The sequence below is a fragment of the Equus quagga genome, chromosome 20 (genome assembly GCF_021613505.1).
Source record: "Equus quagga isolate Etosha38 chromosome 20, UCLA_HA_Equagga_1.0, whole genome shotgun sequence".
NCBI lineage: Eukaryota > Metazoa > Chordata > Mammalia > Perissodactyla > Equidae > Equus > Equus quagga.
In genome coordinates, this window is record NC_060286.1 from 23252700 (window position 1) to 23275501 (window position 22802).

Consider the following 22802-nt stretch of genomic DNA (forward strand, 5'->3'; position numbering starts at 1 on the left):
TCCCAAAATGATTTCCTGTGGAACTTTATGTTTGGAAGAGTGGATTGAGAGGGGGTGCTTGGGAGGACCAAGAGCCCTATGTATTTGGAGGAAGTAAATCAATGCAACTTCTCAATTAATTAATTTTGTATATATAGAACTCTGGCAATTTGGAACTTTCAATACTTCTGATTTTGCCCTGCAAGTTACTAAGAATATTTAGCTTTATATTTCCTATTGACTTCACTAATCCATTCCACAGTGAGTGGAATGAAGGTCATTAATATTTTTAATGTTGTAGCCAACAATGATAGTTACAGAAAACCCAAAGTAATAGGGTATATTCAAGATGAATCCAACACCACCCATTTGCCATTTCTCAGTATAATATTCTGTTGTGACTAAAATTTGAGAGGGGTCAAAACTTATGAAGATGGATGACATGCCTTGTGATATCTGTCTCCTGTAGGGTAAGATTAAGAGTTATAGATACAGGTTCTTTCCAGAGACGTGCATGCTCCTTTTTTATGAAGACATGTGAGAATTTACTCACCTTTATTTTTGATTAATAGAATTCTGAGTACCTAGAACTACCAGGAAGAATTATTATAATGATCTGTAACTGGTAGCTATATTAACAGGCAAATCTAACTTCGTTCACCGTGGCTTACTGAAACACTAAGGAGTTAAACTGCATTTCTGTTTTTCCTCCTTGCCTGCACCTTCCCTTTTTTTCTGCAAGAAAAATACTTTGAGGAAAACTTTAAATTATACACTGCGATCCAAAATTGTTAATTGTTCTTTCCATTCATTGCACTTTATCCTTTGATATGTTAATGTATCATGTTTTGTGCCAGCCAGATAGGTTCCCATAAGGTTGGCTGGAAACAGATCCATAGTGCCTCTTTCATGAGCTTTGCTTTTTTGCTGTTGTTGTTTTGTTTTGTTTTTATTCCCGGGCAGTGAGGATAATGAGTCAGCACCTTAGAATAATTTGTTCATAGGAGAAATGAACAGAGAGTCTTGGAAACATTTCCCAACATTGCTGCCCCTTTCCCATCCTACCCCTCACAGAAGGCAGGTACCAGTTTAGTTACATGGGGACTCTTCTCTGCCAATAGGAACTCCTATATGGAGCTGGCCCTAAGATTCAAATGCCATGACAAGCTTCTACTATTCACTTGGTGATGCTATATTTAATTCTAATATTCTTTTTGGCTTTTAGACTTCTTTGCAAATTGTTTCCAAGCCACCTGTTTTGAGACTTTGATTTCATTTTTAATGTGGGTAATTTGGAGGAGAATTTCCAAAGTTCCCATACAGGACTATGAGTCAGAAGTAATGAATTAGAATTCACTAGTTTCTGCTTGATTGCTGTGAGGTTGGTTGATGAGACAGAACAGTTCCCAAAGCATGGCTTCATTATTTTGTAATTTGAAGCATATTCATTAAGAGTATATCTGCACAACACCATTCTCCAAGTTTTTCCAGATAGACAAACCATCCAGGGGTGGTAACAACAGCTCCAAAAGGAAGAAGAGGGCATACTAGCTGTGGAAAGCTTTATGCTCGATACTTGAAACTAGTCAAACAGTTCATGCTTGGAAGAAGTATCCCTAACAGGCTTTACGAATGGATGCTTGTTTAGGAAGGACCTCTCATAGGAAGGTAAGAGAGAGGCATACTAGGTAAACATGGAGGCTGTGTCTGTGAGCAACAGTAAAACATAGGTGCTCAAAAGTCTGCAAATGCTCCATCCTTACATTTATAGCTGTTTTTGTTTACAGGTATTTACTTTGGGCTTCCTTTTTTTAAAAATGTGGAACAAATCTGGACAAAGGAAAAGAGATATAAAGAGTCATCTGTAATACTTTACCTATTTAACATAGGTGATGGGTGTCCAGGGACCCCTTTATGGAATAAGAAGTCTCCCTTGACCATCAAGGCTTAAATTGTCTTCTTTGGCTTCCCTCTGCCGGAAGGTAGAACAGTGACAAACCTTTGAGAGGAGAATAAAGAAGTGCATGGCCCCATGCTTCTGATAGAATTCAGCAGAGTGAGAGTAGAGCCTGTATGACTGAGACACTGAGTGTCCCCTATCACTTTATGAAGCTGATCTGGCAGGTAAATTACTCAAAGATTGAGGAGATCCTCGTGCTTCCATTGGCCCAATTAAGGTATGGTTGGGGTGCAATGGAGAAGAGTGAAAGTAAACCCATTTCTCTCAATGGCCAAACCTCTTACTAATTCCCCTCCTATGCCACATTTTCAAAACATAATGGAGCACTGCATAGCTAGGACTAGCCTGACCTCAAACCTGTCACCCAAGGGCAGAGTGACTTCAACTCCACCTCTACTAAAGATAAATTGATATCTATCTCTAAAAACTTCATAAAACAAACCAAAAACCTAGGATGTTTTTAATGACTTATTGACTTTTCAGATTGTTCTTTAAGCTGTTTTTTAAACTTTAAAGGCAACACTGATAATGAACGCTTCCAAATGGTAAAACAGAAAATCCCCTTCAAATATAACCGGCCCGTAGAGGAGTGGCTGCAGGAAAAAGGTAACCGTCGTTAAAAACTTTCGTTTTAAAATCATTTGATTCTAAATCCTCATTTTTAAAGCCTGCAAATAAATGTTCCTTAAATGATAATCGCCTGCTGCATAAATGACTGTTTTAATTTTCATTATAATTTGTGTCAGCTTCCACCTGCCATATGTTGATAAATCATGCTATAATACATTGCCATTAAAATACAGTTAAAGGGACTAACATCTAGCTTGCTATCAGCGTGACAACCACAAACAAGAAATTCCAGGAACCTCTAAAAAAGAAATGTATTATGGCAATTTAACCACTGCATGACATTATTTGTTAATTTGTTTTAAATCACCTCTTCTACCAAAGCTTTCTAAAGACCTTTCAAAAGTACTATTTAAACTTACATCTTGAGGCTGTTTTGGCTTTACTATCTAGAGCATGGTTAGCAAAAAAAAAAAAAAAAAAAAAAAAAAAATCACAGATCGGCTCTTGTCACTTAAACTGCTTAAAACAAATGTTATAAGGGGAGCAATGTCATTTAACATTTGTTTTTAAACAAAGAAAGAATGAGAAAGATGAATTTTGCCTTTAGATTCAAACTTAGAGGCAAAAATGTTTCATAAGAGGTTAATTGTGTCCTAGATGCTACTGAAACTTAAAAAGAAACAAATTATTTTACACTTTGGTTGTGTGATTCCCTTGTGTATCTGATGTTTATGCAACAAAAGTGTAAGTGTTTAAGACAATGTGTTGGAAAAGGAAAGGCTCATGAAAGGCAAAACAGCAATTTCTGATTTGCTGAAGAAAACAACCACTTTGTTAATAAAAGAGGGCAGCGGTTATAACTGATGTTAGAATTTTCTGTGTGGCTTCTGTTAGCACATAAAAACTATTGTTTTGCAATGAAGAAAATTTTCTATCTTTAAGAAGCTATTTATTCTGTTCTTTCCTGAGCCGGTATAAGCTCCTCTTCTCTCAAAGACCTTAAGTGAGTTCTTAAAGTTTGTAGAGATTTGATTGAGTTATGTATAAAAAGTAATTGGATATATTAGTTAGTATACAACTTAAAAAACAAAGGACCAGCACAGCTTTAAGTTGGGTGAAAGCATTCAGACCTTTAAACACGGAAAATCCTCACTGAGCCTTAACTGTTTGCCCTGTTTTTAACGTACGTGGTCTAATTAAAAATAAATTAAGAATAACTCTAAAAAGCAAATAATTTTGTTTAGTAATCACCAGCTCATAAAGTCCCTTTAACAATAAAGACAATGATTGCCTCACGTTTTAAAAAGGAAAAGAAAACTAGATGCATGTCTGAGTCTCATGTGCCTGAGAGAACTTTTTTGTTTCTTTTAATTTTATGTTAATAATATTTTCTTTTACTCCATTGCCTTTTGAAGCCTAAGTTTAATAGCATGCCAGGCATTTTCATTTGTATAAACCATTATAAAGTTATTAGTAGGCTTTTAGTTTTCCTTATGGTAGCATTGTTATCAGTTGGCTTTCGTATAGAAGGATGCTTTCACATACACAAAAAGCTGAGGGGTTGGGATGGGGTAGGGGTGGGTCAAGTGGACAGTAGGAGGCATTCTAGTTTCTTAATCAAAGACTTACATGTTTATATATGCATATAATGTTGAAAATTATTTGCAAACTGGGAGGTTCTCTCTTCTACATTAAGTGAAATTACATTTTTTAAAAATAATTTGGGTGAGTAACATCTGTTTATTCTATTGCTTTACCCCTTCCTCTGTCTAGCTAACTTTCCCTTCAAAAGGATTAGAAAATATATCCCAAAAGACCTTGTAAAGACGAAGATTAAAAAAGGGTAAAGACAGAAAGATGATTAGGCAGACATTTTAGGAAGTACTTGGAATGCCTCTTGGGAGTTATTTCTGTCATTGGGGAAGAGATCTGGGTCACAGCATTCCTGAGTCTGTTTTCTGCTCTGTCTACTATTGACTGACTTTCTGACCTTAGACAATCCACTTAACCTCTTTATATCTCAGATTTCCCTTCTGAGGAGAGGAGAAATAATATGGCCTGTTCCCCAAGGGTGTTCTGAGGTTTAATTAATTAGTCTTTGTGCAACACTGGAGACGTGCAAAGATTTAATTTAAGCAGTATGTGAACTTGATGTCCAAATGAGGTAACAATTAATGACTTTCAAAAGGATGGGCACACAAAAAAAAACCCAAAAAGTAACCTGCTACAAATCCTGGACTGGTGTTATAACCAGATTTTGCATAATAGATGATAGAACAATTCTTGGGTTGGGATACAGATACAGATTAGATATCATGGCCACTTATTATAAAAAATACAATTGATCATAATGAGTGATAATAATGAGATCTGGCACTGATTTTGAGAAATCTTGGGCAAATGATAAAACTTTCTCCAGTCAGTCCCTTATATCTTTCATAGGGAGAGGGTACAAATGGCTGTTTCTCACTTATTCCTGCTTAGCTGACAGAGAGAAATTGATCAGAGAGAGATGGCAGAAGACTGAGAATATCCCGCTGTTCTCTTAGTGACTTCCAGCTTTACCATTAACCACCTGATCCAAGGTACATAAGGCCAGAAAAGGGTCTTGAAACAGAAGAAAAGCAGACCTAGCCAGAAATAGACCATGAAACAGACAAGCAGACAAAAATACAAATACTTCCCATGGCATGATGGAAAACTGAAATATAGACAATCTCCTTTCCTGTCTCACCCCCCAGGGTCTTGTTCTCAAGAAGGGATTGGTGAGATCTCTCTGGGAAAGCAGCAACAGCCAGGAGTGGAGCAGTGGGTTAATCTCAGAACCCAGGAAACGTGTCTTGCCTTTCCCCATGCTTGGATCAGTCTTGAACAAACAAAGACCACTTTATGAGTGAACTATGGCAACTGCAATAAAGATGATCCATCATTTCTAGCCAGCATAATTCAGCTTTACATTTCAATTCTCCCTGACCCTTTTTTTATCTGTAAGCAATGGCAGAATAATATCACCAGGAAAATGATATGTGGACCATTATAGATGTGAAATACTTTCAGGAATATTAAAAATCTTCTACGTATAATCAGTTGTAACCATCAACTGATCACCAGTGCTGGATTATAAACAAAAAAAGGAAATGAATAAATATGGTTGGCCAACATTGTGTGAATGGAATGGATAGCTTGGTTTGGGGGCTATTTGGTGTAAGGTACTGAATTTTAGACCTACATATCTCCCATTAGGCAGTTTCTTCTTATTTATTGTATTAAGCTGTCCCAAATGCCTATGCGAGGTTGAGGGTGTATTTATTCTCCCCTTCCATCATCGCATTTCTGTTGTCAGAAAAAAGCTATTGTCAAAAAATAAACCATAAAGAGGTATGAGCTCCAGGCCATCACCCAGTGTTATTGTGCTTTGAACTTTTGGCTGCATCTCGTATGAGAAATGAGAGGCCAAAGGACAGGCAATGATGCATGTGCACAGGGCCCTGAAAGAATTTGTGGGAAAATAGTGGAAATCTATTAGATCTATTTTGATTGCACCCTTGGGATCTGGCCAATCCTGTTATCCTTAAGGCCAGCAGATTCCATTTCCATGCTCCAAATATTTTTATAGAGTGCAGATCATTTTCATTAACAAAATTCTCTGGCTAATTCTGCATACTGCAGTGTTTGAAGCTCCAAAGGGGTATTATTTATAAAACATTCTTCATTAATAGGCCTGTAAGAGTTGCCCAATGAGCAGAGTTGACTCTTAAGAGTTCCCTCTGAGCAGATGCATTTTCCCTTTTCTGCCTCGTCCATTTCTCCCATTACTATACATTGAGAAGGTATTCCACATTATACACGGGAAGTTCAAGGATAGCTAATCATTGTATAGACTTAAAGACCATGTAATGGTGGTAAAGGTTAAGAGCCCAACATCACAGTATGCCTCTATTCATATTAGAGATTGTAGAGCAAAGACCTCATATATAAACCTTTATATACAAAAATGTACTCCTTTTTAATAGGCAGGCAAGAATAACAGAACATTGTTTCCAGTCATTTATAGCTAGAATAATTCAGGTGATTAAATTAAAAATGAGTGGAGCATTGTTTGATCACTGCCTACAGTGGAAAAAATTCAAAAAGGATATATTTAATTCCATTAATAAGTTTTTCCCCATTCTCCCTATGGAAAAGCAGAAGGAAATAATCTGGAGAAATAATAGCATAGAAGGCCTTAGCCTTAAACAGCTGTTTGGGTTTTCTGGGAAAGATCTAGCTCTTAGGAGAGGCTTTTGCAAGTAGAAGTAGCTGGGAGGAAGGTAAGGGGAGTTACATGATTTTAAATTTTATTCTGCCATGATTTCATTCTGATAGTTTTCTGTCCACAGAAGAATAAATGGTTCCTCAAATGGGAACTCCAAATAAGATGAGCTACTGAAAGTCTTCAACCCATGAATATACCTCTGTATCATTTAGAGGAGTTGTACATGTTGCTTTTTTCATTAATATCCATCCCCTTTTTAAAATTCATTGATTTAGGATGATGTCTTTTTCTTCCCCCAACCCCAGGAACATTATCAATGCCTGCTTATTTTCCATATCTGAGGGAGAGATTTAGTTGTGTGACCATAATCCCCACTCCCCAAAATTGATAGAGATAGGAACTGATCTGTCACGATGTGTATTAAACAGCAAGTATGGATAGACTAATTTTCACTATGAAGATTTCTATGAAATGAGGGGTTTGGTAACTAAAATGTTAATTTTTGTAAGTATGCAATGAATCTAGGTTTCTTAATTGGAATCTAATTTAATTTCAGATAACTTTATTTAATTATCAGACCTAATTTTTTAGTTCACTGTTCTGAGTTAGCTCATTCAGTTTTTGTTTGCCATATGTAATTCTTTTTTAGTTGTCATTATGTTGTTTGGTAGGCTAAAAAGTCAGTGCCATAGGCATTTATGATTTATTATTGTCGTCACCTAATTTGGGGGTTTCTTTCTGTTATCCACAACTATACATCCAACAAGACTGCAATACTGCACATCATTGAACCAAGATTTCTCCTTTCTCACAGTAAAGAAATAGAAACTTGATTATTCAGGTTATCCAGGATATTCAGCTAGACAGTGGAAGAGGTAAACAATGAAATGTTACTTGCCAATGTCCATATTGAATTTTTTTTCTCCTCTTCAGTTGCTCAAGGAAGCCTGTCTTGATGCCTGGTCCATTCAGACCAGGTAAGGCAAAAAGAGAAAATGTATGGGAATAATGATGTTTCCTCCACCCAACCCACTAGGCCGGCAGTTAACCATCTTCAACACCCAGGCGCAAATAGCCATTGGTGGAAAGGACAAAGGACGCCTCTTCCAAGGCCAGCTCTCTGGGCTCTATTATGATGGTTTGAAAGTATTGAACATGGCGGCTGAGAACAACCCCAATATTAAAATCAATGGAAGTGTCCGGCTGGTGGGAGAAGTCCCATCAATCTTGGGAACAACACAGACGACCTCCATGCCACCAGAAATGTCTACCACTGTCATGGAAACTACCACTACAATGGCTACTACCACAACCCGCAAGAATCGCTCTACAGCCAGCATTCAGGTAAGCCTTTCTCCAACTATTAATTGATTCTGCTATCATGGTCAGTGTTGCTATGTAGCTAAAGAGTCGGAATTATCATGTTTATAGGAAGGGTGCCTATAGATGTTTATAGTAAAAAGACCCAGGAGTAGAGAAAGACAAAGTCGTTGCTAAAGAAGTTATAAAAATCTTATGTGCACTCATGGGTTATTACTCCTACCATATTTATTGCTGAAATGGTAAAGCTGTTATTCAAAATGAGCAATGAACAACGCTTTCAGTATGAAATACTCCCTCCTCTCATTTTATTACCTTTCTTTCCAATAGCTAAAGGGGAGAAGGAGGAAAGGAAAATGTGTTATCATAGGAAAGACTGTATCCTAGTTCAGTTCTATTGACATTCTTCTGATGGCTTTGCTGGAACATGAATTGTTCATTTTTTAGGCCAATGGGTAGCAGTAAATCAAGGGCAATTGAAACTAGAGATTCAAGTAATCCTTATAAAATGCAGTCTCTGCATTTGATATTTTGTTAATTAATCATCTATTATTTTTTAACCATTTTTTTCCTTTATATTTGACCAAGATCCTAATACATTAGAGAATTTAAAGATCTGAGTTTGTCTATATAGGAAGTCCTTAGTTCTGTGGTAACATTTTTGCTTTTTCACTTAAAAGTAATTATATCCCAGCTAAAGCTTAATGCTTTGCTGACTCCCTTGGCATTTCATAAATCTAGTTAGTAGAGGATAGGAGGTTAATTGAGTTATTAGCCTTAAATACTCTGGCATAAAATAAGACATTCCAATTGCTTGTGGGGAAATTACCCTTAGTCTAGTTAGAGTTTGTAGAAGATTCAGTAGATCGGTGCTGGTCCTTTCTTTTTCTTAGTTTTAAGACATTATCCAGGGGCTCAATTTAGTCTTTGACATCACCCTTCCATTGACTTCAGTGGGCATTGTAAACTTAAAGCCAATAATCAATTAAACCCCCTATGTGTTCTCATTCTTCTGAATTAAGTTCGAGTTAGGTAGACGTAAAAGTGTTGTCTTCCTTTCCCCTTTTCTTTGATCGGAAATATCCAGGCAGCTCCTGAAATCACTCCACAGGAATGACTTGAAGCTGTATGTTCTGATGATGTCATCAGCCAATGTTAAGTGTTTTAGAAAGGCTACTAAGAACCTGGTTAGCATAGCAGTATTATTGTCGCCCGTGCTGCTACAAGCATACCTCCACACATGCTCAAAAAAATAGCTTCTTCTCTACTGATATTAAAGCAATAACTCCTGACACTTCACTCTACTCACTGAAAAGAAGATAAAAGGCAATATATATTTCTATTATGACTCTTTATAGCTCAAGAGCAGATCTGTTTATTGTTGGTGAAAGGATAGTTCTGTCTGCACAGGTCTTGGCAGACTTGTTCTGCTTCTGTCAGAATACATTCCACTAACTCTGTGGGAAGCAGAGGAGCAAATGGCTTTTTCTTCATAGGAATGGCTGGTCCTGTAGTCTTTTTCAAGGCCAAATTTTCGCCGACCTCAAGAGGATTTAGTGTTACACAGGGATTCAGAGACTAAGCCACGATAATTATTGGTTTTTGACTTTCACTTCTGCAGCAAATACATAAATGGGAGCAGATGGGTGAGTCTTCCCACAAACTAAGAAAGCCAGAACTTCTGGAGAAGAGTAGGATACAAAGTACAGAAGTCTGACAAGTGATTATGACTCTAAACATCATAGAACCTGTTATCATTTTAGAGGATGTGGGCAGCTGGAGGATGCCCTAACAGCCTCCTGTCTGGTGCATTTCTTTTCCTTTGAGTCTAGTAATAATTGGATTACATCTACATGTCTTTCCTCTTGCTTCTACCAAGGCTATAAAAATGAATTATAAATCTGTCGAAACTCTTTGTTTTTAAGGGTGTGTAAATACATACTCTTGGAGGAAAGCCAACAGACTAGCAGAATTAGATTAGACTGGGATGAGGGATTAAAAAAAAAAAACCTTATTCTTTGTAAAGACTAGGCAGAGGAAACAATTTTATGCCAAGGGTTTTGGATATTTTTGATCTTTCCAACTAGCTGAAAGAACTTAGTCCTGGGCTCCATAAAAACTCAATAGCCTCCCTTGTCTCCAAGCTTATTTGAATCTCAAGTATATTCTGTAGATCACATCAGGCCTATGTGAGGACTGGGGACTCAATAACACTTGGATTCCATCCAAGGTTTAGGACAATTTCCAGACTCCAAAGTCTTTGGGTGATGTAATCAGTCTCAGAGGCTCTAGTATGCCCTGTGTGATCCAGCTAATTTTCTTGGGTGAAGTGGACTCCTAAAAATTCCATCTCTGGAGACACTTCAGAAAAGAGAAAAAGGAGTGGGAAGACTGGATTTAATATTCACCAGGCCTATCATTCACATTTCCACCTATGTGTGAAATCTTACAGCCTTTTCCAAATGATACTCTGTTCTGTCTTCCTTTGCTTTGATACCGTTGCTAAATCAGGTTGTCCTAAAATTAAACTCTTCTAGGAGAAACAAAATAAGCATGTGAATCCACAAGTATAAAAACCTAGTTATTAAAAAATCCACTGGTTCCTTTTTTAAGCATAAGATAAGAAAACATCATTTGAGCAATTCATTTCTGATAGACCTTGGTTGGTGTTGATTTCAGATCAAAGGAAAACTGCAAAGTGCCTTCAGGTGCTGCTCTTAACTATGTGGGAATGTGAACAAATAGTTTTTGAGTTGATATGCCCTCCAAAGCTCCAGCCTCCTGGAAGTAATGGGTACTTTGATCTTTCTGATACTCTAGTTTGTTTTAGAACTACTTGTGAATTACATGGACCGTGTTAAATTCCTCACAGCTATGGTGCCCAAGCGTCAGATCTTCACCCTATATTAAGAAGAATGTCTCTAGGTCTTCCCATAAATTACAAAAAAAGTTAAGATTGAGAAAGCAAGGTGGGCACATTGAGAAAGAAAGGGAGTGCATGATAAAAGTAAAGGTCTGGCGTTTAGTAGGTGCTCAATAAATATTTATTGAATAAATCAGAAAACAAGATAGACTTTATTACATTTCTTATCATCATTTAACAACTAGGAGTGGTATGGCTTGTGGAAAGTTTTCCCTCCAAAATGATCCATGTAGGCAATTCTTCTGCCCATATGTTGTTGACTGAGGTCACTCAGTGGCTGCACTGGTCTGGAAGCTCTGACTTCACTCGTGCCTTGTATCTTGGTGGGTTAACTGGAAACCCTGGACTCAACCGCGTTCCTTTCCCTCTCCATGTAGTCGCCAGGACTCTCCATGTATTCTTTCCAGCAGAGTAGTTGGACTTCTTTCATGGAGGCTCAGGGCTTCCAGAAAGCATTTTCCAAGGGATAGGAAGTACAGACTGCCAGTTTCTTATAGCCTGAACCTGGAAACCTGCACAGTATCACTTCCACTGTATTCTGTTGGTCAAATAAGTCACAAAGCATTCTCAGTATCAGGGAAGGAAACATAAACCTCACTTTCCAATGGGAGGAGTAGCAAGAATTTGCAACCAGCCTAAGTCTACCATATTGTAAAATTAGGGAGAAAGAAGGTACTACTAGTGCTTATATCAAGTGATTATTGTGAGGATATGTGAGTTAATATAAGCAAAGTGCTTAAAACACAGAACATCATGAAGAGTAAGATTGAATATTTTTTAATCTTATTATTGTATTCTATCCCCAACATTTGGTATGCAAGTCAATACCCTCTCAAGAAGGATCTACCTCAGAAAATGGGGTTGCTTTTACTCATAGTAGTGTCTGTAGTTCAAAGTGGGGGCTAGGAGGTTTTAGGGGGATAGGGATTTGAAGGAGGATCAGTAGAATTTGGAGGCTAAAATTAGTTCTGGCAAATAAAGTCTCTAATATCTCAAGAATGGACTTCTCTAATACCTCACTACCCATCTTTAATTTTCTCTTCTACTTTTAAACAAACCTGAAGTTCCATAGGCCTTGGAGAATATGTTCTGTTCTAAAGTATGTCTATCCATACATATTTTGTGGATTACAAAGAAGAGGAATCTAGGATCCTTGCCATCATGGAGTCTACAATCTAAAGAGGACTTGACATTAGCCACGAACATGAGGTAGTGACTTACAAATGGTGGTGCGTTGTGAGGGTGAGAAGTGGTGTGTCATTGGCTTGGTCAGATCTTATGAATGAGGTGGGTTTGGAACTGGGCCTTATAGAGTCAGTACATTTGGATACATGGAGAGAGGAATAAATCCCAGGTTGGTTGAACGTCAGAAGCTAAATTGTCAAAGTCAGAGATTATAATTCCTGAGGGAGATAGTCAAGTCCAACTAGAACAGAGAGTGTATAGAGTGAGAGACAAGAGATCCAGACTCTGAGAATCTTGGCCTGAATCTCTCCCAAGTGGAAGAGGACCAAAAGAGGAGAACTGGATTGGGTTCCCTGTGGGTCTCACTATAGGGATGACCCAGCAATTGTGCAGGCACTTCCATTACATAACCACTGACCCAATGTCAGTGGGTTACTATCATGACATTGATAGATCAGCTTCCAAAACAGTAAAGTTCAACTCAGTCTACACTCAAATTCCTTGGTCCTCATTCAGGATAGAAGGCAAAAATGAGAAACACGAGTCTTTTAGCAATAACTTTCAGCCACCAAGACCAAAATGTTCCTGTGAGACAGGAAAAGGCCAAAAGAAAAACAGTTCCAAGAATAATGTGTATTCTCTTACCCTAGGCCTCCAGACTGAGTTGTTATCAGTAAAGGAAGAACTCAGTGTGTTCTGTGCAAATCACCATTTGGAAGTGTTTATAAGCTATTTGCAGGATACTGACTAGACCCACTTTTTCTGTGATAGGCATTGGTAAAGTCACCTTGACATTGGCCACTGCTGCCTGGCCCTAGAAAATTACCAGAAAATCACAGTGCTCCTTCTGGATTGGCGCTATCCTAATAAACAGTAGAAATGAAAGACTTGAGACTGTGAGATTTCATTCTTCTTGCAAACTTACAAAGTCTGCGGTCGAATGTGAATCACTTTGAAAAGTTTCAGAAGGGAGCTACAATTTTTCAGGCTTTGTAGTAATACCTATATGGAAAGTCCTCCTTTTGGTCTGCTTTCAGGGTTAGGCTGGAGACAGTAAGAAGAATGCTTCAGCCTTGATATTGATTCTTGCAAAACAAAACAAAGCAAAACCTTGTGATTAAAAAGGTGATCCTTCAGAGGTTGGCCCCGTGGCCGAGTGGTTAAGTTTGCGCGCTCCGCTGCAGGCGGCCCAGTGTTTCATTGGTTCGAATCCTGGGCGCGGACATGGCACTGCTCATCAAACCACGCTGAGGCAGCATCCCACATGCCACAACTAGAAGGACCCACAACGAAGAATATACAACTATGTACCGGGGGGCTTTGGAGAGAAAAAGGAAAAAAAAAGCTTTAAAAAAAAGCTGATCCTTCACTACATAATCTGAGAAGAGTCTCAGTATATTGAAGGGAAGAGAGTACACGTTAAAGTCAGAATTTATAGGTTGGAGTCCAGTTCTTTCAGTTACTTAGCTCTGTATCTCTGAGCAGGGTAACGAGCCTCTCTAAGCCTCAGTTTCATTATCTGTAAAATGGGCATAACAGTAAATTCCCCATAGGCTTGTTGTGAGTAGAAAATACCATCACGTGTGGAAAGACCTTAGACCATGGCCTACCTCATGAGTTTTCACTAGATGCTAGACATTAGGAAACCACTTCAACCCGAGAGACTCTCCTAGAACTCACAGATCCTCAGAGGGCTTAGCTGTCCTGTATGACTGGTTGAGCACAAGAAGCACAATTTTGTCTATATACACACAAAGCCACAATGACCCAGGATTTCCTCTGAGGGTCCCAGATTGAACCAGAGCCCTAAATTCATCAACTAGCAGGAATTTCTATGGGAGACTCTTTCCTTTTCATTTTCAGGCATAGGAATTGGCTTTGCTGTGTGGTTATTACACACAGTGTATTCTATTAGGGCAAAGCATATGAAATTGCCATTTTTGTAGCTCAAAATGGCCAAATATCATCAATTTCATATGCTTCCACCAAATTTGTGATACACACATTTACAGCATGTTGTCAATGGCATTTTGAGACTCTGGCTAGAATACCCAATTTTCTCAAGGTTCTTTGAATAATCAAACTGTCTTGGATTGGGATACAAGAGAAACCTACCTTATCCCAGATACGATGCTATAACAGGATATAGATCATGTTGTATCAAGAACAGTTATGCTTACCCAAAGAATTATCCCCGCTGGGCCCCTCTTCCTTTTCCCTGCTGCCACCAGCTTGATAGAAGTGAGACAAGGAGTCCACACAGTTTTCAATCCCTCACTTTTGCCTCGAGACAACAGAGCCTCCAGAGGAAGTTTATTTTTAGGATCAGGGCTCAACTAATATTGATTAACAGCCTTACATAATGTGCGGCTCCAGGGCTCTTTCCTTTCCTGCCAAGCCTCATAACTGGGGAAGGCAGTGAAGATTTGTCAGTCTAATTAGACTTTAGATGCCAGCCAAGAAATATCTTCTGTCTCCTCCTTACCCTCACACAGGTACTTTCTTTTCCCCTCTCAGAGAGTGATCTGGGGGAGAAGGAAATTGGTCTTTAATTTACTCGTTACCTGGTAAGACTCTCCAGTGACATTTTCTCTGCAGAATTGCATAGTTCTAATGAAAAAAAAAAAAGGGAGCTTGATGGGTTTACCTACCTCTTAAAGACTTACATGTTTGCAGAACAAATAGGAGAGAGAAGAGAATGCATGCTATTCCTTTTCACCCCCCTTTTCAATGTTTTAATTTCGGTGGATGGCATCAGCACTTCCCAAAGCTGAGTTTAGTCCTTGAAAGGGTCCTCGGAGAAGACGCTCATTGCAGACAGGCTGGAAGTCTGTGAGTTGCTAGGAGAAGTTTGAGAGATGCCTTTCTAATTAGGCTGTAATATTTATAGGGTAAAATTTCCACCAGAACTGCTGATCAAGTGGTAGGTCTTATTTTGCTCCATCTGAACAACTGGGAGGAAGTGGGGTCTGCTCTTGGCTACTCAGTGTGGAGGTCTCCAAATGTTTCTAAAGCTCTGGGTGGTTTCTCCGATCACCTAACAGATTAGCTTGGTGGAGTCTAAAGCCAATAACATGGGATGAATGGCTAAAGTTGAGAAAAATGAATAGAACATCTTTGATTTAATTGAAATTATAATACAAATAATGATTTCTTTTTCAGATTCCCCTTCTTTGCTAAAAGCTTTCAGAAGGGGTCCACAATGACCACCCCATATGGAAGATCGACTACTTAATAAATGTCTTTTGAGTTGTCAAAAAGAATCAATGATTCCAGTTTAAACTGAGGTCCAAGAATTGGTTCTTTTTTTGTTGGTCTGAAAATACATCCCTTTATTTCTATTTATATACCACAGGGAAATGACTTGAAGCAGTAATCATTGCTAGCCAGGCTTCAGGATGGATATTTCCATTCTATCTTTGACAAGGCAGTAGGAGGGGCGGGATGTGCTTTCATACCTTTCTGGTGCATGTTTGAATGATTGTAAAAATTAGAAGCATGCTCAGGCTGTTATGACAGCCCTGCCTTTTGAAACCTTCTAATTAATGCCTTGGGTTGTCTAGAGAGCTAGTTCTGTTAGCTAACTGGAGAATGTAAGGTTCTCCTTGGCTTTCTCATCATCCAGGGTTGAGATCGATGGCTGGGGAAATAAATGTACACCATATCTGTGGTGGCTAGCAGTCACTGAGAGAATTACTTGATGGGAATTTGATTGACTTGTGTATATAATGTGGCCTCTTCTATGTCTCATCCCATCTGATTGTGTGTATGCGTGTGTGTAAGAGAGAGAGAAAAAGAGAGAGAGAGAGACAGAGAGGGAGGATGCTCATATGTGTTTGCATGTATTAGCTAGAATAGTGCTTCTTAAACTGTTATGTGCATACAGATCACCTGGTGATCTTATTAAAGCACAGATTCTGATTCAGTTCTGGGGTGGGGTCTAATATTATGCATTTCTAGCTAGTTCCCAGATGATGTCATGCTGCAATATGTGGGTCTTCCTTTCTGGAGCAAGGATCTAGTAGATATTTACAGTTCCTTGCTGAGAATTTGTAGCATCTGTTAACCTATCTCTTCCAAAAGATTTGCCCAGACTTAATTCAGGGTTCTTCAAAACAGGAAACCTTGTTAACCCAAAGCGTTATGTAAGCTGAAGAATGGATACCCAGCTGAGGGTTAACAAAGAAAAATTTATTCCATCAGACAGTCCTGCTCCTGGTTCCACTGTTGCCTCCTCCTGTCCCTTACTCTGCTATATGCCCCCAAGGCAGATGGAAAAAAAAAGTAGGTAGAATTTAACTTATCATAATGTTTATTCTCCTTTCTGAGAGGTGACCTCCAATGAAAGCAGAAGGACGTGAATGATTTTAATCCGCAGTAACAATGGGGAACTGGTTCTGACCGTCTTGAGCAGTATAAATATATAAAATGACAGATTTTTCTCCTCTGCCTCTCCACTTCCTCCTCCCAGATACTGAGAGAGACACATATTCATGCACCCACAACTCACACTATAATGCACAATGAAATTTCACCCAGCCTTTATCTCAGAGCTGCTGTTCTGATGATTAATGCCCCACTGGCTGGGAAGCTATTCTGCTAAAGAAAGACAAGGAGAGAGAAGACACATGAAATATATCTCTGAGGCCATTTCTCATTATTATTATTATCATTATTAGTTCCTTACTGCCCTGTCTATCCCGTTCAAGAATGCTTGATCTATCGACAAGGGGGGGATGACATTTGAAAGTGGATTTCATGAGAGAGAAATGAGCAAGGACAAAGATAGAAATAGACACTTTTTACTAAGGAGAACTGACCTGGATGGGGTTTTGTTGTTGTTGTCATTTATTTTTGGTTTTGTTTGTTTGTCTTATTATTTTTGTTGTTTTCGTTTTAAAGCCAAATATGAGAGATGCCTCCATCTGTGTCTTCAGCGGTTTTCTTCCCTCAGGCATTTATTTTTGCTAGTGTTCTTTTGTCTTTATTGAGTCTCTGTCTGCAAGAATCTATGCAATATAACTTATGCAAATGTTATTCCTGACCACTTATGCAAAAGACTGGACAGAATAATTTCATTGCTCTCATAACTCTCATAATATAATTGCCTCCATATCCTTGATTTCAGGTTTTTGAAAGGACTACGTTTTAAAAAAATAATTCTCTTTATGTCTGTATTGTGTAAACCACAGTGTCTGATTCTCTTCTATTTCTCATTCAAAGAAAGAGTGATTGCTAAGTAATTTCTGGCTCTGTCATTTAGGAGGACTACACAGCAGTGATCCTTATTGGAAAGATGGAACCGTAATAAAAGCACCATCACAACACGTGTGTCTCCTGATAAAATGGCAAATTCATTAACCTAGATGAAGAGTGCTATAATTTGATTTAGAAAATGCTGTATTTCCCAAGTTAAATTTATGAGGATGTAAAATTTATAGCCATGGTGCCCACATGTAACTTCAATTTTTGTTGGATTTTGTATTCGATTAACAAATATTTGACTAAATAGAGTACTTAGTATGGGCCGGTAGTGTTCTAGGCACTCGGGCTATAGAAATATTCAATACAGGCGGAAAAACCCTCTTTCCTCATTGGGTATATATTATTATACACATATTGGGCACCTCATGAATGCCAGGCTTTGGGGAAACAAAGAGTGAAATAAATATATTTCTACCTTAAAGGAATACGCAGACTAGTAGGGCTGTTAAATATTTTCTAAATCTGAGCAGACTCATTTTTAGGTCAGTTTTCTACAGAAACTTTAGCACAGTAATCTGCTATTAGAGTTACAGAGGGAGCAGCCGGCTATATTTTTACAGGTCAACTCTAAGAATAAAGTAGTCAATTTCTACTTGAAAAAGACAAGTTTCAAATGTAAACCATGTCTTTTTTGAGTAACGAAGATGGCAACAGTAAACCACGTTACCAGAAAGTGATTACATTTGAAACATATTTTGGTCTTGAGGACTAAGTTTACAATATTTATTGCAAATATTTTGCTTATTGGTTTGTGATTATAGTCTCATGGAATGTTTGTATTGGAAGAGTCTCAAAGACTGTCCAATTATTGAGCCCCACACAACTAGTTGAGTTTTAGGGATGGACCAGCCTGGTTTCAGGTTCTGGTTTCGTCATTCAAAGTGGTATGTCCAGGGGGAAATTGCCCACCTTTTTAAATTTAAACAATAAGCATGTATTACTTTGATGTTTTAATTTAATTTTGATCTAAATAATGCATCTGTATAGCTTAAAGCCTCACATAGCACCCGGATTTCCACGACTTCAGGGCAGAGACATCATTAGTAGGCATGTTAGCTGATGGCTATCAGCTGAGTCCTTCACAAGGAACGCCTCTTGACTAAAGAAACTGCTTTACCCAGGGTCAGTCCCCTTCCTGGGGGTAGCCCATATCCAGTGAGTAGTGGATGGGGCTGGGGGTTATATAAACACCCAGCCTTTTGTCTCCAGTCTGGACAACTGGGAAAGGCCCCCCAGCTAGAAAGCTCCCTATGAGTGTTGGGGTCAGCTGAGGTCTTTGTTGCAACTGCCTTGAAGTTCATCTTCTCCCTATCCCCAGACTCAGATGGCACTCCCCCAAAACCGTCCCATACACAAAAATAGGCCTCAGAGTCTGTTTCCTGAGAAACCCAACTTAAGGCAGTCTCTAGAGGCCTCAAAGAAAACAAGCCAATGACAACAGGACAGAAGTCTCTTTCCCACCTCACCATGCCTTGTAGTCCTGCTCCACACTTGCAACACTTTTAGATGCTTTTTCAGACCTTTCCATCATATTTCTAATAACATGCTTCTAATTCTTGACTTGCTCAGTTTTACATATTAACTGATGACTTCTGACTGGAAGAAAAGGCTTGAGTTTCCTCAGTTCCTCCATCCTCAACACACACACTTTTTCACCTCCAATTTCCCAACAAAATTTTTGTCACATTTTTATTGAATCAGCATTCTGAGTTTATATTATGACTTTTGTTTATTGAGAACAATGTAAGTTCATACATGCAACCATTTATTCCACAAATATTCACTGGGTACTTAGAATGTTCCAGGCACTATTCTAGGGACTGGGGGAAAAACAGTGAAAAAAATGGAATGGATGCTTGCCCTAGACATGACATTCTACTGTTGTGATTGTATTTTCTTTTTCCTATAACTATTTGTTATTAAATACTTTCATTGTCTCATTGGCTTATTTTTCTAACCACCTGTCAGTGTTACAGCAAACAGAGGGGTAAAGCTCCTCTCAACATTAACACACAGGTGGTCTATCATTTCCACTTTTTTCTTGGAGATCTCCCCACCAGAGTCTTCTGTCCTGCTCCAGTCTGATCTGGGTGCTCTCTGGGCCTGCCTCACAGCTGTTATCCTGAATCTCCCTTGCCCCTAATTTTGGGAAATCCCTGGGCTTCACTTTTATGTTAAATGTCAAGTTGTCTTTCTTAGCTTATTCCCTCATTCTGAAGGTGCACATCTTCCTGTAGCCTCCTGAGAAAGGGCAGGTGAAAAGTACAGCCATTGAAACTTTGTCTGAAGAATGTCTTATGCATCTTCACCCTTGATTAAGAGTTGGCCTGGGAGGGACTCACAGGTTGGAAATCATCTTCACTAATAAATGTGAAAGCATTTGTCCAATGTCTTCAAGCATCCGTTATTGCAGTTGTTGAAATAACAGTTTGATGTCTGATTCCTAGAACGCACCTGCATTTTGTCTTGAGACCTCAACTCCTTATCAATAAACCTCAAATTAGCACTTACAACTCAGGTGTCCAGGACTGTGTGCTGCTGCCCTCTAAGCCTCATGCTCTTGTACCATTGTTGTTCCTTGTCCATTAGCTGCCCTATGTTGATATGCCGATTTTGGTATAATTTGTTTAGTGAAACTATTACTAAGTACATACACCACACATACACACACACACACACATACACAGAATGAATAACTATAATCTCAGAAAAGCATGGGTTTCGACAGTAACAACATGGTATAGTGGAGCCTTGAGTGTTATACATCTATTTACAAAATCTTACTATCAATGCAAAATTCCAGTAAGAATTATTGTACTACCGACTCCTTCCGTATATTGAGGGAAAACTTTCAACTCTTTTCTGTGTTCCCTTAAGTGCTTCTATTTTTGTGGTTGTTTGTTTTTGTTTTTTGGCTTTCACCCTAATACTCATTCTTTAGTCATCTCAGAGAAAATATGAATTAAATGATATACGTAAGTGCTTTGAATATTTTTGTATCCAGAAATAAGCACAGCTCAGTCTTCCACTCCACACCAGAGGCTTATATTTTTTGAGAGGGACAAGGATTAGAATTGTCACTTTGGAGTTTTTGCTCTATGAAATGTCAGTCAATATGTTTGCATGCCATTGAGTTCCATCACCCACTGTTTGGTGATAAAGTCTGTTCACTTGGCTCTCAGCTTCCTTCAGCTTTATCACTGCAATATATTTATTAGCTTCACGTAATGTGTGCTAGTTGATAGGTGCCGTAGAAAAAGAATTACAGAATTACCCCTACATATTCCCTGCCCCTCAAGAAGAATAATACATTCTAAGAACACAGCTGGGGCTCCACCAAAGAAACAGTCAGTGAATTAATGTTGGGCGCATATGGATATATATACTGGAAATAGGATTCAGTTAATTATATTAAGTATGAGCCAAAGGTTACATCCACTGGAGGAGAGATGATGGAGAGAAGTGTGAGAAAACCCTGGATAGGACGGGAAATTTGAGTGGTAATGGCGAGGATGTTCCCAAGAATATTTCTAAGGGGAATCATTTCTATCAACATTTCCAACCAGGAAACGAAGGTTGCTAGAGTCTCTGTAGTAGATCAAAATGTTTGAAGAAGAAAGAGGATAAATAGCAAAATTCACCTCCAGCGCCATACTGAAAGCATCAGACAGCCATACAGAAAGGGCCTATCAAATCTTCTTTTGACTCTAATAGTTAGAGAGAGATTCGTGTTTTTTAATTTGGGGGATTTTGGGTGAACATCTAGGCAACCTAATTTTGTTATATTCTAATCACCAATATGCACAATAATGATTAGAGGGAAATATAAATCATGTAAAACAATGCCAATCGTGTATTTGATAAGAGGGAAATTACGGTGTGTTTGTGTTTCTGTTTCTCCCTCATTTTCAGTGAGCTACATTCTTCTGTTTTCCTCCTCACCATATTAGGTATTTTTGTAAGAAAGTTTTCCTCTTTCTTCCATTGTAAACATTTTTCCCATCTCAGCATCCTTTTTAAATTCAAGAGACATTTTCCTTTGCAACATACAATGAAAGGCGATTATGTTAGAAAATATCAGAGATGGCTTTGTCATTTCTGACGCTGTTAAATCTCGTTGTGTCCTGAAGAGCGCAGTAAATGAGGCCGAGGGAACGATTTGACAGTTGAACAAGGCCTCAGCCAGATTGCCCAGCCCTCCCCGAAACTCTCTGAGGAGAGAGAGAGATCCAGGTGGTGGGTGGAAGTATTTTTCTTTTAAAGGAATGTGGAGATTCTGGCAAACCTATGTTTTGGGTTTTGCTTGCTAGGCAGAGGCAGCATTTGCAAAAGGAGTTTTTGTAATCTTCTGTTTTTTTTTCAGTACTGAATGTAAATTCAACACAGTGGTAGGGAATTTAAAGGGGAAGATTATTTGGTCAATAAGTATTTAATAGCTACTGCCCGCTGCGTGGAAGGATCTGGATGGAGATGGAGGGGTGAATAAGACAGATGTGTGCTCCCTGTCTTCATGGAGCTTATATCATGGGAAGAAGAGATAAAACAAACCAATTTCACAAGTAATTATTTAACCACAATCATGAAAATATGGTGAAGGAGGACAGGCTGCTAAGAAAGCAGAAAGAGACCTGAGCTAATGTTCTGATCTGGGAAGATTTTCTTGAGGCTATAGTATAAGATCTGTTCTGTTCAGGATGAGAAGTTAGGGAGGCAAAAGAGGAGAATAAGAAAAAGTGTTCCAAGCAAAGGGAACAGCCTATGCTAAGGCCCTGCTATGGGAGTCATACTCTATCTCAGTCTTTGGTCTACAGTTTGGCTCTACAGTCTGGAAACACACCAGCTTTGACCATTTTAAGTAATGAGTTAATACTTGCACTTGAAGGGCTAGCAGAAGGCCACTCAAAGGGTTTCCAACAGGATGAAGGACCGTCCCATTATTATGACAGAGTGATGTGGGACTGGTTGAATGAAAGTTTCCAAAGCTGGATTGAATGGCATGGCTGTGTTGAATGGGCTTAGTGTTCTCCTGTTCTGAATCCTCTTGATTACTGCCGCTGCGTTACCCCAACGGCACAGGTTTCCTCAGTGAAAATCAGAGGCACAAATAATTTAAGGCAAAACCTTGCAGACACGTGTGCAAGGATTGATAGAAATACATTAATACACTGTGTTTATTGCAATTTCGCATAGCACACTGAACTATGTTTGCTAATGAGTGACCATACACATTGAACAGATCATACAGTTGTCACAGATGTCATGTCACTAACGTCATGGAAACTGTCGTTTGTTGTAATATCAAGAAACCATTTAGTATGTATACGTCTCTGTTTTCAGACTTTACA

The 22802-nt window shown here is 38.7% G+C and overlaps 1 protein-coding gene across 1 annotated transcript in view; it reads left to right on the plus strand.

Moving 5' to 3' along the window:
• NRXN3 (neurexin 3) overlaps window positions 1-22802 on the plus strand; it is a 1439365-nt gene that overhangs the window by 1295309 nt on the left and 121254 nt on the right. The window contains exons 18-19 of the mRNA XM_046647541.1: window positions 2456-2545; window positions 7801-8108. Of these exons, the coding sequence (XP_046503497.1) occupies window positions 2456-2545; window positions 7801-8108 (398 nt within the window). The remainder of the gene's footprint in view (window positions 1-2455; window positions 2546-7800; window positions 8109-22802) is intronic.